General features: G+C 44.7%; 1 protein-coding gene across 3 annotated transcripts in view; it reads left to right on the plus strand.

Moving 5' to 3' along the window:
- The window catches only part of Ptprg (protein tyrosine phosphatase receptor type G), a 689,215-nt gene that overhangs the window by 576,962 nt on the left and 95,128 nt on the right, over positions 1-17,125 (plus strand). For all 3 annotated transcript variants that reach the window (XM_042679699.1, XM_042679701.1, XM_042679700.1), the window contains exons 9-11: positions 6,019-6,203; positions 11,144-11,252; positions 16,870-16,919. In XM_042679699.1, coding sequence (XP_042535633.1) covers positions 6,019-6,203; positions 11,144-11,252; positions 16,870-16,919 — 344 coding nt within the window. The remainder of the gene's footprint in view (positions 1-6,018; positions 6,204-11,143; positions 11,253-16,869; positions 16,920-17,125) is intronic.

Below are 17,125 nucleotides of genomic sequence, written 5' to 3' on the forward strand. Positions count from 1 at the left end.
TTGCCACGGGCAAAGTGAGGTTCGCAACTGGCTGTGGTTAAGGTAGGGAAAGGTGCAAAGCACCTGTCATTTCCCCTGATCGCACTCTTGAACTTTTGTGGTTTTGGTGGTTACTAGAGTTGGAACTTGGGGCCTCACACTTGCGAGGTAGGTGCTCCATCCCGTGAGACTGGTCCTCAACCCTTTTTGTTTTAGCTGTTTGTGTAGACTGTGATACACCTACTATAACCTTCTATGGATCCAGTATACCTTGTTCTTTGAGAAAAGATTTCACTAGCTCTCTTTTTGCCTTGGCTAACCTGAAACTAGGATCCACCTTCCTGGGTCTCCCACTTAGCTAAGAGTTCAAGTGTGAGCAGAAGAATCACCTGGCCTTGGAGGTCAAGCACCCAAGGGTGAAGAGACTGAGTAGAGGCCATGAGGACTGGACAGTACCGGGCCCAGTAGGGGTGTGGGCTTTGGAGCACAGATTTCTTACATCAGCTCATTGCAACGGATCCATGCAACTTCCTGGCACTGCTTTGTCTCCGTTATACTTGAACTTGGGATGGTTTCCATGTCTGGAAACTGTTCCTGTACCAGCAGATCGTTGACAGCACGGTGCCCCAGCCTGCTGCCCACTTCTGCTTATGCTCTTCTAAGGACCTTTGGCCCTCCCACCCTTCCCTCCAGCTGCTGAGCATTCTGGGAGTTTTGTTGCTTCCACAAATGGAACAGGATTTCTGATTGGCCAACATCTCCTTCCAGAGATGCAAGGTCCCTGAATCAGGTCACCCTAGGAGTGAAAGGAGAGGCTCTGATTTTCTGGTTGGGAACTTTATCCCTGGTGCTGAGGGGCAAGGTGCTTTCTCTTGTTCTGACAATGAGATCAGAGGCCCTGCGAGGGACATTAGCTCCCAGTCTGTTCAGAGGGACAGGCAGGTGGAGGCAAAGATACTATGAGAAGAGGCAGAGGAGCCACATAATATGAAAGCCACATTGGCGGTGGGGCTGGGCTAAGAAATTGGAAGGAAAGGGTTCACCACACAGACCTGTGAACCATGATGCACCGAACGTGCTGAGAGCCAGCTGCATGCCAGCTGTAGACTTCAGGCAAATGTGTTGAACCAGACATAGAAAGTGCCAGCCCCTGAGCTTCACCGTGAAAGGCCAGGTGAGCAGGGAAGTCAGCAACATAATTGCTGATGCTATAAAGAATACAAATGCAGTAGGTACCACAGTTCCAAATAACAGTTTGATCTCCCTTTATCTTCAAAGTCTGGAATCAGCAAACCACTGATGCATGGGGCCAAAGCTCACCCACCGCCATCTTTTGTATAATGGGAACTGACAGTGGTTGTTAATGTTCTTAAACAGTAGAGAAAGATCAAAAGGAAATTTGTGACACCTGAAAAATCCAATGAAACTGAAATGTGGGGACCATAAATCAAGCTTTTCTGGCACAGCCACGCTCGTTTGTGTGTACTTACTGTGCTCCAGAGTTAGGACCTTGTACTCACACAGCTGGAAACCCTTACTCTCTGTCCTTTGACAGACGAAGTTTCCCAGCCAGACCCTCCAAATCTGGACCACTGTGCACAGAAACACTCGTACTAGTCAAGAAGGTGTGGGGCGGGCTGGGGAATAGAGAGATAAGATTTCCTTCTCACGAATGGCTTCTGATGTGTGGTCTGCAGCAGGCATTTTAATTACAGAATTGCTTCCTGGAAAGTGAACCTGCAGAGTGAGTCGTCCTACAACAGCTTAACTCAGTATTTCCTTTTTTTAAGTGTATATATTCATTTTTGTCAGTCTTGGGGCTTGAACTCTGGGCCTGGGTGTTGTCCCTGAGCTCTTTTGCTCAAGGCTTGTGCTCTACTACTTTGAGCCACAGCACCACTTCTGGTTTTCTGGTGGTTAATTAGAGCTAAAAGTTTCATGGACATTCCTACAGGGCTGGCTTTGAACCAGGATCTTCAGATCTCAGCCTCCTGAGTAGCTAAGATTACAGGTATGAATCACTGGTGCCCAGCCTAACTCAGTATTTTCTAATGCATCAAGACAGAAGCATTCCATACTTGGTTTCAAAGCAATAGTGCCATTCACTTTTACAAGGGGGAAATATAACCATGATGTGTGGAGCAAAATACTAAAAGAAAAATTAAATTGCAGGCTATATACATTCCATTCCAATCCCAACCCAGAACTGGAGTTTGAATTCAGCGCCTTGTGCTTATTAGTCTGGTGTTCTGCCACTTGAGCCATATCTCTAACCTAGCTTCTTGCAAGTTATTTTGAAGATGAAGTCCAGCAAACTATTCTGCCTGGGTTGGCCTCAAACTGAGGTCTTCCAGATCTCAGCTTCCTAGTAGCTAGGATTATAAGCTACCAGTGCCTAGCTAACACATCCCACACCTTACCTCGACTGGTTTGCATGTACTTTCACATATGGATGAAGAGAATATCTATATGTTGGATCCCCAGAACATTTTTCCCTGTGTGTGTGTGTGTGTGTGTGTGTGTGTGTGTGTGTGTGTGTGTGTGCGCGCGCGCGCGTGTGTGTGTGTGTGTGTGTGTGTGTGTGTGTGTGTGTGTGTGTGCGCACGCGCGCATGCGAGTTTGTGTGCATGTGCGCGCGCATGCGTGGTCAGAGTCTCACAGGCTTTCCTGCCTGGGCTAGGCTTTGACGCCATCTTCCGATCTCAGCCTCCTGAGTAGCTAGGACTACAGGTATGAAATCACTGGCACCTGGCTTGACATGGTTGTTTGTGGTTTACACTGACAAGATTCTTTTCTTCTTTTTGGTTTAAAAGAACTAACCCAAATCATCTTGATGTGCATAGAAAAACCTAGCAATTTTCATTTCAAAATGCCAAATGCCCGTGGCTCATGCCTGTAATCCTACTTATTTGGGAGGATGAGATCTGAGAATCACCATCGGAGGCCAGCCTGGACAGACAAATCTTACTCAGTTAACCTGCACATGCACGCATGCATGCACGCGCGCGCACGCACACACACACACACACACACACACACACACACACACACACACACACACACACACCCTAAATATGGCTCACGTTGGTACAGTGCTAGCCAGGAGTGAGAAAGCCAAGTAGAAATCAAGGCCCTGAGTTCAAGCCCCAGTACTGGAAAAAGAAAAAATAAAATAGCTAAGTAAATAAGAATGGATGCGTTGGTCTGTGGGTGATAGAATTACTTCTGTGCTTGTGATGTAATTACTGGAGAGAGATACACTCCCTTGTAGTCCATCACTAAGGAAGATAAATAAGAACATCGTAGGCGGTAGGGGAAGATGCGGAAATCAGGTCATGGTTGTGAGCTACAGAATTTTCTAAACATACAAATCTTGATTGACTGCTAGTATTTGAAAACATGGGGGTGTACGTTTTGGCCAATTCCCCCCCCCCCCCCCCCACTTTATCTGTGACTTTCTGGAGAAACAGACTTCTTCCTACATTGGTTTTATTTAAAAGCAGTAGCCTGGCGCCACCTAGTGTCCATGCCACATTACTTCCCCCTTCTGTGACAAAGTCTCCTTTGATATCCCAGCTCTAGTGACATTTGTGTGGCAGGCGGCATATTGCTTCCTGGGGTTTTACGGGGCAGTGGGAAAGCTTCATTAATTTATCCCTTCTTGTCTCAGCCACGCAAAGCACTTCTCCCACTGAACCATGGTTTGGCAGTTGAAGAGCAATTGCTCCCGAAAACTCATGCTTTTCTGGCAGGCTCAGCCCTCTCCCTGTGGGGATCTGGGGTAGAAAATAGAGGTGTCTGGCTCATGATGGGCTACCTTGCATACACTTGGGCCCTGGAAGGTGCCTGGGTCAGGACCGATCCCCAGTTCCTCAGCCTGTCTACTTGGTACACACCCCTCCCTCTACCCACCTCCATGTTCCAAACTTACATATTCTCATTGACCCCCCACTCTCCCCCACCTGCTCCCATACCCACCCACACTCTACGCCTCTCCTCTCCTCACCTGGCATACATCTAGGCTTCTCAGCTTTTCCATCCTTCAGCTCTGAAACCTGCCTGCCATTTCTCTGCCAAGGTCATGGGTGACATCCACTGTGCGGAGCTCTCCCCTACTCCAGAGCCTGCTACACTCCCTGCAACCAGTGATCCTCTTCCCATGACAACTTCACATCGGCATTTCTGGCTCAGGTCTTCTCAGTACCTGCCAAGGGCTTGCGGGAGAAAGATCAGAATTCAAATCCTGTTCCTATGACCTTTACAGCCCCAGCTGCACCGGGTGCCGTGAAACCCTCTGCCCTGTCTCCTTTCATTACTCTCAGACTCTGCTCCTATGGTCTCTTCTTCCCTGACAACATCCCAACTACTTCATACATCTCCCCCTGGGCCCACAGGCCGAGTCCAGTCCACTTCTCAAATGCTTCCAAGCTATCATGTGCCTCTCCTCCCAGCCTACCATCATCCCATCCCCAAAGTCTGTATCCGCTCTGAATGGGTGATTCATTCTTATGAATCTCTTTGTTTTAGACCAGTGGTTCTCATCGGCCCGGGAGGAGACATTTTCTGATATCTGCAGACATCTTTGGCAGCTGTCATCTAAGACACACAGTCCCCAAGAGCAAAGAATTGTTTGCCTGAACCAGGAGTGTCCAGGCTGAGAAACCCTGTTCCACAAATCTAAAGTCAGACTTAAAACTCTCAACACTAAAGTGGGTTTGTGCGCACACAGGTGCAGATGCACTGTGTCCCCTAACACACACACACACACCCAGCACAGGGATAAAAAGATGCACTAGCTGACCTCTGGGTGTAACCCACTGCAGTATGATCGCACCGTGTTCTGCTGCTCCAGACAAAGCCATTATTTTTCTCTGTGTGTCTTTCCTTTAAAATGACGTAAAGTCTTGCAATAAATTGTACTTATTTATACTCTGAGATATCCACCATAAAATTTCACCTGTGGGAAATTCGTTGGGACACTCTACAAGTTCAAATGGATGGCTTCTTCAAAAAGTCTTTGTCGTAAGCCAGGTGCTGATAGCTCACGCTTGTATTCAAGAGGCTGAGATCTGAGAATCACAGTTCAAAGCCAGCCTGGGCAGGAAAGTCTGTGAGACTTTACCTCAAATTAACCACCAGAAAACCAAAAGTGGAGCTGTGGCTCAAGTGGTAGAGCTCAGGGACAGTGCCCAGGCCCTGAGTTCAGGCCTCAAGACTGTTCTACTCCCCAACCTCCCAAAAAAGTCTCTGTCATGGGGGAAAAAGTCCATATGACTTGAAAGGGGGGGAGCTACTAAAGTGTGGGAGAGGAGGAGGGTGACAGCTCAGGGTGATTTTTAAGAAATGAGAACAATTGAATATGGATTGTGTATCAAATAATATTATGAAATTCATTATATGCAAATAGCCCAGTGAAACTGTTCACTTGATGCAGTTAATATATGTTAATGAAAGCAATTTCTAAAACAATACTATTGAATCAACATTTAATTTCTTAGGTATGACACAGATGTGGTGATTGTAAGGAAGAATGGCTTTCCTCTTCCAGGGGTTTTGTTGGCAGTATTGGTGTTAGTACTCAGGGTCTTCTCACACTTGTTCAGTTGATGCTCTGCCACTTGAGCCACACCTGCAGTCTGGCTTTTGGCTGGTTAATTTGAAATGGAGTTATACAGACTTTTCTACCTGGGTTGACTTAAAGCATCCATTCACTGCTTGTCAGCCTCTTGAGTTGCCAGGATTACAGGCATGAGCATGCTATGAGAATGTCCTCATTCTTAACAGGTGCAGGCCAGAGTATTTAGGGTTGAGATAACGACCACACTTGGTGTCCAGTGGCTTCCCTGTGTACATGGCCATGCCTAAATGGTAAAGAGGGAGGGACACCCACGTGGTAAATATTGATGGTAGCGGGGCTTGGCTGGCAGGGGTATAGGTTTCCCATGTGGCCATTTCAACTCGTCAAGGCTGATGTGGGAAAGATGGCTTGGGCCGGAAACCCCCCTTTCCCCCCCTGAGCTTGGCTATGTGTGTCTTTAGTCTGCAGCTCTCCGCCCATCCACATGAAGGTACAGCCTCTGAACCAGACAGTACTGCAGGTGTCCTGGAGCCAGCCTGAGACTATCTACCACCCGCCCATCATGAACTACATGGTCTCCTACAGTTGGACCAAGAATGAGGACGAGAAGGAGAAGACATTCACCAAGGACAGTGACAAAGACTTGGTAAGCTCCTACCCTGCCCCGTTCCAAGTGCATCCTCTTGCGGTTCCAGTGCTCTTCTGGAACTAGTCCCCTTTGCCAGACCCTGTGTCTCCCTGGCCTCCTTCACTGCCTGCCTCATCCTGACTTTACACTTAGCAGTGGTGGAGCAGGAACTGCTGTGGTTCTGTTTCCTTGTACCAGTATTCACAACTAACATCCAGAGTGCCTCCACTCTACCCTTGTCATCACATCTGATTATTGTGTATGCTAAACGTATTACACAAGTATACCATGGGTCTTGATCCCTAGCAGGCGCTATATGAATACTTTTTTTGTTGTTCTTGTTGGTTGTGGGGCTTGCACTCAGGGTCTGGGCACTGTCCCTGAGCTCTTCTGCTCAAGGCTAGTGCTCTACCAGTTTGAGCTACAGCTCCACTTCTGGTTTTTTGAGTGGTTAATTGGAGGTAAGAGTCTCTTGGGGACTTTCTTGCCTTGGCTGGCTTTGAGCTGAAATCCTCAGCTCTCAGCCTCCTGAGTAGCCAAGATTACAGGTGTGAGCTACCAACTCCCTGCTTCTATGAATACTCTTGATATGTGTGTTTGTGAAAGTCCTTGGGCTTGAACTCAGAGCCTAGGCACTACATCTTAGTTTTTTCATTCAAGACATGCCCTACCGCTTGAGTCACAGCTCTAATTGAAGGTAAGAGTCTCATGGACTTTCCCGTCTGAGAAGGCTTCAAACTAGGAGTGCTTTTTGTTGTTGTTTTGTTTTAATTTATATTTATTGTAAAGGTGATGTACAGAGGGGATACAGTTACATAGGTCAGGTAATGAATACATTTCATTTGAACAGTGTCACCTCTTCCCTCATTTTCCTCCCAGTTGTTTCCCTCCTACTCCAGGTAATATAGTTCATTTTCAACAGAGTCCAGTGAGTATCTCTGCTGCATTAGTTCACCCTCTCTTCCACTAATTCTGGGCTTCCCTTTCCCCTCCCCAGAACAAATATACTTACAAACAAGACAAAAAGTACAGAAATCAAAAACAGTGACAAAAGGGGAGGAACAAAAAAGAAAAACAGAAAAACAAACCAGGATTCTTAGACCTCATCTCCCTGAGTAGCTAGGATTACAGGTGTGAGGCACCAGCCACCCAGCTTATATGAATACTCTTCTGATTACACTTGTGCTACCTCTGTCACCATCTTTTTATCGTCCCCACCACCCCACTGTCCCTGTCCCGAGTTCCCTCCACTTCTTGTGACCTGACACATTCCTATTACCTGCTGTGGAACCCCGTGGCCAGGCCGATTTGTTCTACCTCTGTTCTCCAGCTCTTAGATGTTGTTGTGTCTGTCCTTATTTTGAAGGAAACAAGCCCTGTTCAACTTCTGCTCTTCACAGTTACATAAACGTTGAGCCTCTGATGCCCACCAACCACAGCCTTTCAGAGCAGTTGATGGTAGAAGCCATCTTTTCCTCTCCCAGCAAACCCTCCAACACTCCCTCATCTCCCAAATCTTCGCTCATGTCCCAGTCTTTGCCAAGAGAAACTCCGGGTGACAGACACGCTGGGTTGGAAAGCCTAGCTGTGCTTATTGTTAATCAAAGGAAGTCTTCAGAATAACGAAAACCTACAATTGTCTATGCAGGTGAAAACTGAAGTGACACTGAGGGGGATTCTTAATGGCTGTTCCCATTTTTTTTCCCCTCTTCTCCCAATACAGAGTCCTTCCGGGCCCATTCAATCAGTGATACAATAATGCTTTTCATATTCCTTCAGGTGAACATTCTTTGACTTCGTTTCCATTTAGATTTTCAATTTCCCTGCTAGACATTGTTATCTGGGTCACATTAGAGAAGTGACAGGCTTTGTGAACTCAGAGAGTAATCCACTGGGAGACACCCAAGGTGATACCGAATTCTAACCTTGCTTTTGCCACCATAGAAAGTCAGGAAAGGGGGTTGGTCCTGGCTGAACTCACGCATTCATCAGTGAAAACTTACCTAGGCACCTACTTGGTTTCTTGTTCTAATTGGAAAATAATTCAACCCGCGGAGATGAGTAGAAACTGGCTGGAAGTGAATTCTAATAAATCTCTGTACAGATAAAGGGAAGATTTTGCTTGGAATAGAATAAGAGGAGGGGGAGGGTCAGAGGTTTAGAAAATGAGGCACAAATTAGTTTTAGAGAAAGATCGAGAGATACACAGAAAAATGTGCTTTGATAGCAAGTTCTGTTTCATAAGGAATTCTAGAGTGGTTTTTTTTTCTTCTTTTAGGACACACGAAATTAATATTCTTAATTCCTCAGCATGTCAAGACTGCTGACTTAGTGTAACAACACATTTCTCTAACTTCCGTTATTATGTACTGATGGAGGGATGCAGATACCTACTTCCTTACCACTCACATGTGAGACAGATATAACTGCTCCCTTTAAACAAGACCAATTGTTAAAATGCCATGAGCCTAACCTAGTATTCCTGTACAGTTTGAACTTGGGGCCTGGGCACCATCCCTGAGCCTCTTTGTGCTCAAAGCTAGCACTCTATCACTTGAGCCACAGCACCACTTCTAGTATTTGAGTGGTTAATTGGAATTAAGAGTCTCATCGGGACTTTTCTGCCTGGGCTGGCTTCGAACTACTGTCCTCAGATCTCAGCCTCCTGAGTAGCTAGGATTATAGGTGTGAGCCACCATTGCCCAGCCCATACAGCTTTCTTTCTATATACGACCCAGAGTGCACAATTCCATGACAAGACCTCTTACCTCTGGGACCCTCTAGAAATCAGGGTCTGTTTTGTTGTCTTCTTTGAGAAGCAAGTACTAGCTGCATTTAGGTATATGTTATTTTTATTTTTATTTTGGTTTGGGGTAACTGAGACTTGAATTCAGGCATTCACTGTCTTGGTTGGATTTTTCACCTAAAGGCCAGCACTCTACCACTTGAGCCACACCTCCACTTCTTACTTTTTGCTGATTCCTTGGAGATAAGACTCTTACACTGTCCTGTACAGTCTGGCTTTGAACTGTGATCTTTAGAACTCAGCCTCCTGAGTAACTAAGATGACAGGCATTACCAGTGCCTGTCACATTCCCTTACTTTTAAAAGCTATTGGAAAAAACAGTGAAGAAGAGTGACCCAGATTTGTCTGGTGATGTTTGATCAGAGGTTAGCAAATATTTTTCTATAAAGGGCCAGATAGTAACTAGTTTATGTTTTACAGGCAACACAGCCTCTGTTTTAACTATACAACTCTGCCGGTATAGAGTAAAAAGAACCCTACATGGTATATCCATGAGTGGCTGGGACTGTGTGCCCATAATATTTTATTTATAAAGCAGATGGTGAGCCAGATCTGGCCTCACAGGCTGTAGCTTGCTGATCTTCCTGCAGAACACCTGTAGCATTGCTTCTTGTGCTCACTGTGTTCTACTTATAAGCCAGGTTTTCTTGGCCTGGTCACAGGTCTCACCAGAGCCCATGGGGTGGTTAGTCCTACCCCCACCACACAGTTGAGGCTGGAAGCTATTGAGCAGCTGAGTGAGGTTCACATGGCTCCAGAGAGCAGTGACAGGGTGAATCTTCATGACCTCTGGCCTAGTGTTCTTGCTGCCTGTCCTCTGATATACATAGTCAGGATACAACAAGGCAGGCCTTTAAGCTGGAAAGAGACAGACACACAATCAAATTCTTTTTGATGTCCTAAAGTCTGTGAGGCACTAGAGATTATTTATCTGATAATTGTAGGTATTATCTAGAATCCATACTTAGCTGGGCATGCTAAGGAAGCTAAGACAAGAGGATTGCAAGTCTGAGGTGAGCCTCAGCTATGTAGTAAAACAAAATCCTGTCTCAGCCAGGCATCAGTGTGGCTTGTGCCTGTGATCCTAGCTACTCAGGAGGCTGAGATCTGAGGATCACAGTTCAAAGCCAGCCCATGCAGGAAAGTCCATGAGACTCTTATCTCCAATAAATCACCAGAAAACCAGAGGTGGCGCTGTGGCTTAAGTGGTAGAGTGCTGGCCTTGAGCTGAAGAGCTGACAGTGCCCAGGCCTGTCTGAAAAATTTTGTAGCTTATCCAGGTGCCGATGGCTCACAGCTATAATCCTTGCAACTTCGGAGACTAAGATCTGAAGATCCTGGTTCAAACTGGGTCTGGGCTGGCAAAGTCTGTAAGACTCTTATTTCCAGTTAACCACCAAAAATATCAGGAGTGGAGTTGTGGTTCACTTGGTAGCACATTAGTGTTGAATAAATAAAAAACAAAACTTAGGGACAGAGCCCTGGTCCTGGGACTATCACTAATGTGTTGTGTAGTAGCACACACAGACACACAGATACACACGCACACACACACACACACACACATATATGCAGTAATATATAACATAACATTACATATAACATATTAATATATTATAATTAATATACATTATAGTATATCATGTTATGTGTTATATATAAAATATGTTCTATGTATATATAACATGTCACATATGTATATAGATATAAGCTATATGTATATACAGCTTATTAGGTATAGCAGCTATCAATTATGACAGACATGCTTTAAAGGGAGCTGGAAGCAGGTTCTAAGACACAGTGAAGAATAATGTGCTTCTTTCTCTTCCCAGACCAGGTCCCTTATGAGCAGTCTGTATTCCAAAGAAAGCCCTCAGGGGTGGAGAAGCTCTGGCCCATGAGCAGTGTAAGAGCAGAGAAATCATTTGGTACAATACAGAACAGACGCCTGTGCTTCCCCTCAGCTGCCCGATACAGTCTGCTTGTATGGATCATTTTGTGTGGCCCTTGACGGGTTTTACAAATATGTAAATGTCCTTTGGTAGACAGAAGGTTCCCGCCTTCCCTGAGCTACCCAGGTTTGTTTTAGATTGCTCTGTGTGCCTTGACTTCGATGAAAACCACCTCACTGCCCTCTCTGTCTTCCCTACAGAAAGCCACCATCAGCCATGTCTCACCCGATAGCCTTTACCTGTTCCGAGTCCAGGCTGTGTGTCGAAATGACATGCGCAGTGACTTCAGCCAGACCATGCTCTTCCAAGGTGAGGCCGGCCTCTCTTTTCTTCCCACCTGGGCCACTCTGAGCCATCTCCATCCTCGTGCTTTTGTCTTTTTCCTCTTCTGGGGCTTGGACCAAAGAAAACACAGATGACTTACTGATTAGGTTAGGGGTTGAAACCAGACCAAGGAGACCCCAGTCATTCAGATCTATATTTATAGTTGGAGATTTCATAGGCCAGAGTACAAAGCCCAGCTAATTTTTTATTATTATTATTGGCTTTATTGTTCTTTTCCAACGGTAGGGAATCAGGTTCAAGTTCCTTAACCTGACCAGGGGTCTAGGGTGGTGTCAGATGAATTCACCTGTAAGTCGTGTTACCGCAGTATTTGATGTGGAAATCCATGGATTTCTCTTCAAATGCTCAGCACAATTCAGTTCTCTCCAGAACTGGAGCCCAAAATAGAGGCAGCTCACCTATCTGACCAGACGGCCAGGCCGCTGTGGGCCAGATCCCTGAGATTCCTGGAATCAAGATGCATGAGCCTGACAGCAAAGAACTACTAGAATATTCTGGGGGTCAGATGTAGGGTGAAACCAGTGGGACTTCACCTTGGCACAAAACTTTTTAAAAGTATCCCGGAAAATCCTAATAATAATCCATCAAAAGATGTAACATTGTCATGGAATACTTTTTAACGCAAAATCAGTGCAAGATTTCATGAATAAAACATCAGAATTTTCAGTAATTTCGGTATTCTTTCTAGAAATAGGCAGCCAGTTCTGGCCCTGCCCCTCTTGGCCACAGTGGTTTAACGTTAGACCCCAGCACCAGCTTGGCCTAGATTACAAGGCTTTTCTCAGCGCTCTGAGGCTTTCTCTGATTAGAGTCTTTCCTTCCCAGGGCCTCAGCTGTCCCAGCTGTAAGGTGAGACACCTGCTTACTAGGCCAAAGGTGTTTTCCTGTTTTGAGTCATGGATCTGATGCAGTTGGTAGATTATTTTGCTAGAAGATGACAGGAAGTTGCACATAAATGCAGCACTCCTGTAAATCCTGTGAGGAGGGCAGGAGATGGAGTGGGGAGTGGGCAAGACTCCAGCCTCCGCAATGTCTGGGAGAACCCTCTCAGAACCCCTGCAGTATGGGCCCAGGATTCTAAGCTCTGGCCAGATGACCCTGGTGACTGGCAGGTGCATTCGTGGGCTGAAAGATGCAAGGTTCGAGCTGGGCTCTCAGCCTTGGGGAAATCAGTCCTGGCTACCTTTTGGCAGCTGTGCCATCTGAGATCACGTTTTCCCTTCTCGAAGCTGTAGTTGGCCAACCCCAAAAGTGGTATCAACAGCACCAACAAGACCAGATCCCTGAGGAATAACACGAGGCGATGGAGACATGGGCACAGTACTAATTCCTGGCTCTGTCTTCACGCCTGCGTTTTCCTTATCTGCGACTTGTGGAGCCCAAAGAGTGTTTCACATTAGGAGCTTTTCAGGATTCAGATTATTTGCCTCAACTTTAGTTCAGCATCCCTGAGTCAAATTTTTGAAGTCCAGGAGGGCTCCAGAGTCCTAAGCCATCTGACAGTCATGAGAGTCATCATCAGGTTTCAGCTGTGACATCTTCAGATTGTCCTAGGACTGATATAAAATTGATAAACCCTGGGTAAGAAGTCCTCTAGCCTAGATTTCTTCCAAGAGTTGGAAATTTTTAGGTATCTCATTTAGGTATTCTTTACTATTGATCACATCCTTTTTTTTAAGCAACGAATTGAGATTAGTGGGGTTTTTTTTCCCATAAAAAAAAAACTTGTTCCCTATGACTATCCATAATCTTGAAGGTATATTGAGTTAGGACCACAGGCCAAGGTCAGCTGTGAGACTGCCAAGGAGAAAGAGAAGAGATGGCCAGACTGGGAGCTTACTGAGGCCGGGCCTGGGCACTTTGGAGTCATAAATCATGATTAGGCCTCCTCTGAGCGCTGACCAAGAGTCTGGGATCTGCAGAACTGCCTCTCCTGATTAATAGCCCCTGAGCTGCCTGGCTTCTGCATAGACTTTGAAAAATTCAATGTTTATAATATAATGCAATTTAAAAAGGCCCTGTCAGCTATAAATTTATAGCAGGGAGTACTTTAAATGTTTGGTCACGGAGACTTGTTGGATATGGCCAGTGTCTCCAGGTGTCTGCCTGTTTCTTTGGTCCAAGGTGGACACACACATTGGCTCATTTTGTATCCTGGTGTGCATCAGTGTTGAACCAGGGGCAGTAGCCTTTCTCCACCCGGCCCCACACTGGACTCCCATTTCCCTGTATCTACCCAAGTACTGTACACACCTGAAGCCAGCGATTGGCCCTTTCCTACTGAACCAGATTGGTGCTTATGAGCCAGACAAGCCAATGTTGATTTTTTTTATTATTTTTTTTTGGTCATGGGGCTTGAACTCCAAGTGTGGGCACTGCCCCTAAGTTTTTCTGCTCAAGGCTAGAGCTCTACCATTTTGAGCCACAGCACCATTTCCAGTTTTAATTGGAGACTCTCATGGACTTTCCTGCCCAGGTTAACTTTGAACCATGATCCTCAGGTCTCAGCCTCCTAAGTAGCTAGAATTGCAAACGTAACCACCAACACTGGGCCCCAGATTTACCAACTGTTAGAACTTGAATTTCAAGCTGCACAGCAGCTTTGTTCACAATAATAAGTTTTGTTGGTGGTGGTGGTGGTGGTGGTTGGTTGTGGGTTTTGAAGCTGAGCCCAGGTGCTGTCTCTAGTTCTTCAGGTCAAGGTGAGTTCTCTATCACTTGTGCCACAGCACCACTTCTGGTTTTCTGATAGATAATTGGAGATAAGAGTCTCATGGACATGCCTGCCCAGGCTGGCCTTGAACTGTGATCCTCAGATCTCAGGCTCTTGAGTAGCTGGGATTACAGGTGTGAGCTACCAGCACCTAGCTGAGTTTTTTTAATAATAGATTTACGTTCAATTTGGGTGCAAGAGAAAGCCACATGGCAAATTTTCTCTATTGCAGGAAATACAGCGATATTTATATTGTATATAAGATAGTGAGAAATCTTATTTACCTCACTGTGCTTTTAGTTGTAGTCATAGTGAGCAATAATTGTGATGTGATGGTTGCAAAAAATGGTCATATTCATTGTCTTGAACCTTACAGATGGTAGCTTATACTATAGGTGTTATTTCACAAATAGGACTGTAGTTTAAGGCACAAGTAGTTGGAGAAAACGCTCTTAGCTATTAAGTAAATAGAGTTCAGGGGTTTGGTTTGGTTCTGTTTTGTGTGTATTCGTGCATTCACATACAAGTACTACGGATTGAACTCAGGGCCTGCCTTATTCTTGCATACCTTTTTGTACTCAAGGCTGGTATTTTACCATTTGATCCATACCTCCAGTTCTAGATTTGTTTGCTTGTTAATCATAAGAGTGTCTTGGATTTATTTATTTTTCCCCAGGCTAGCTTCAAATTGGGATCCTCAGATCTTAGTCTCCCAAGTAGCCAGGATTATAGGCCCGACCTAGTGGCACCTAGCAGTGTCCAGTGTACTTATTCTAAGATGCAATCATTTCTACACAGCAGAGAGTTAAGTATTACTCAGTACTCTGTTTTCGAGGAAATGATAAAAAGACTGGCAGCTCTTCCAATGAAATATTTTGCTCTTCTTGGTTATCCTAGAAAGTGGAGGTTTTCAGCCGGGTGCCGGTGACTCATGCCTGTAATCCTAACTCAGGAGGCTGAGATCTGAGGATCACGGTTCAAAGCCAGCCCAGGCAGGAAAGTCCATGAGACTTTTATCTCCAATAAACCACTAGAAAACCTGAAGTGGCACTGTGGTTCAAGCGGTAGAGCACTAGCCTTGAGTTGAAGAGCTGAGGGACAGTGCCCAAGCCCAGAGATCAAGCCCCACAACCAACCAAAAAAAAAAAAGTAGAGGTTTTCTACCATTTTCTTTGAGCCTACGACCCATTGGGTAGCCTAACAAAGCCCACAGATCGTTCTTCCCAAAGGCTTTGAATAAACAAGCAGATTGCTTAGGAGATCATTTCAGATTCAGATTCAATTTATAGTCAAACACTGCTGTTAAAACATTTTAGACAAACTAGGAAGATAGTCTATGAACTAACTGCATCAAAGCATCCAGTGACAAAAGATTTGTCCATTGGCCGCTGGGATGTCCAAGTCAGTGTTGAGCCAAAATAGTCATCAGATCTGCAGAAGGAGTTGAGGTTGATGCCTGTGTTCATCCTGGAAGGAGTGCTTAGCTAGAATCAGGTGCCTTGTCTCTGCATTCCCTTAGATCCTCTGATGGTAAGTTAACCACTTGAGGTGAGGAGTCCTGCGAATCCTGTGATCACTACCTTGGTAGATGTCTGAGGCTGATATAAAGAAAAACAAACAAACCCCATGCTGATGTAGTAAACTGCTACAGGGTGTAATAAGCTGAAGATGTGTACTAGACTTGCTAAAAGATTAATTGAAGTGATGATTCATAAAAGGATAATGCAGAAGGAACAATGGGTTGATACAATTTCCATCAAATAAAGTTCAAAACAGACAAAACCCTGACAGTGGTCCCACGGCCTCTCTCTCTCTATCAATGTATATAGACATCGTGTCTATATCTTAAAGTGGGTGGCGGTTATGTAGGCATTTACACATGTAAAAAATAATTAAACTGTCAGGTTTTATACTCATGGGGTTTCAAAATAGATTTTGTTTTCAAAGCAATCTAGATTTGTGGACCTTGAAGTTACTGAATTTAAACTGAAGATTGTAACAGTAGTCATTACTGGACGTGTCAGCAACAACCCTCTCCAAGTGGCTTGATCACTTTATGAAAGGGCCTTTTAAAGTTGTTGTTTAGCAGTGACATTTAAAATGGTCCAATTGCTTTTCTCTTTAATGTGACAAAAAAGAATAAGGATCAAACACTATTGCTGCTGAATGCCATAACACTGTACTGTAAAATTGTGACTGAGGGAATGAAAAGGTTTATACTTTAAAAAATGAAAACAAAACATCAAATGGAAGAAATTATTCATGAAACCTTAAAAATAAACTGCACACTTAAATCCTGTGCATTATATATAACATTATATATAATGTATCTCAATGAAAGAGAAAACTAAAACTTGAAAGTCTTTTACATTAGTACCTTAAGACAGGAGACAGCAAACTACAGATTTACATATCCACTGTGTCCTGCGCTCATGTTTTAGCATGACTCACAGGCTAAGGATCTTTATTTTTATTTTTTGTCGGTCATGGGGCTTGAACTCTGGGCCTGGGCCCTATCCCTGAGCTCTTCAGCTCATGGCAAGCGCTTTACCACTTGAGCTACAGCACCACTTCCGGTTTTCTAGTGGTTAATTGGAGATAAGAGTTTCACAGACTTTCCTGCCCTCGCTGGCTTTAACCGCAATCTTCAGATCTCAGCCTCCTGAGTAGCTAGGATTACAGGCATGAGCCACAGGTGCCCGGCTCAGGCTAAGGATTTTATACTCTGACGTGGTTGAAGGAAAAATAACAAAAGACTAATATTCTGTTACATGAAAATTGTCTGTAGTTTAGATTTGTGTCAGTAGGGGGTTTTTGGGGAACCAAAAAATGATATTTTGTTCACATTATATCTTCTTTATTTCTCAGCTAATACCACCCGGATATTCCAAGGGACCAGGATTGTGAAAACAGGAGTGGTAAGTAAAAGGATGTGGTAACTTTGTCCTAGTTGGTTGTTCATTTGCATGTAGTTCACATTCTTACCATGAGGTGGCAGTAAAATGTTGTTGAACTGCTCAATGTGGAGATTAAAATGGAGAAAACATTATTCACTCTATAATTCATTAGTGAAGCAAGCTCTGCAACAGTATTAAAGGCCTACATTGTATTATGTGAAAATTAA

This window comes from Dipodomys spectabilis, unplaced genomic scaffold (assembly GCF_019054845.1).
Source record: "Dipodomys spectabilis isolate Male_0828 unplaced genomic scaffold, ASM1905484v1 ptg000054l, whole genome shotgun sequence".
Taxonomy (NCBI): domain Eukaryota; kingdom Metazoa; phylum Chordata; class Mammalia; order Rodentia; family Heteromyidae; genus Dipodomys; species Dipodomys spectabilis.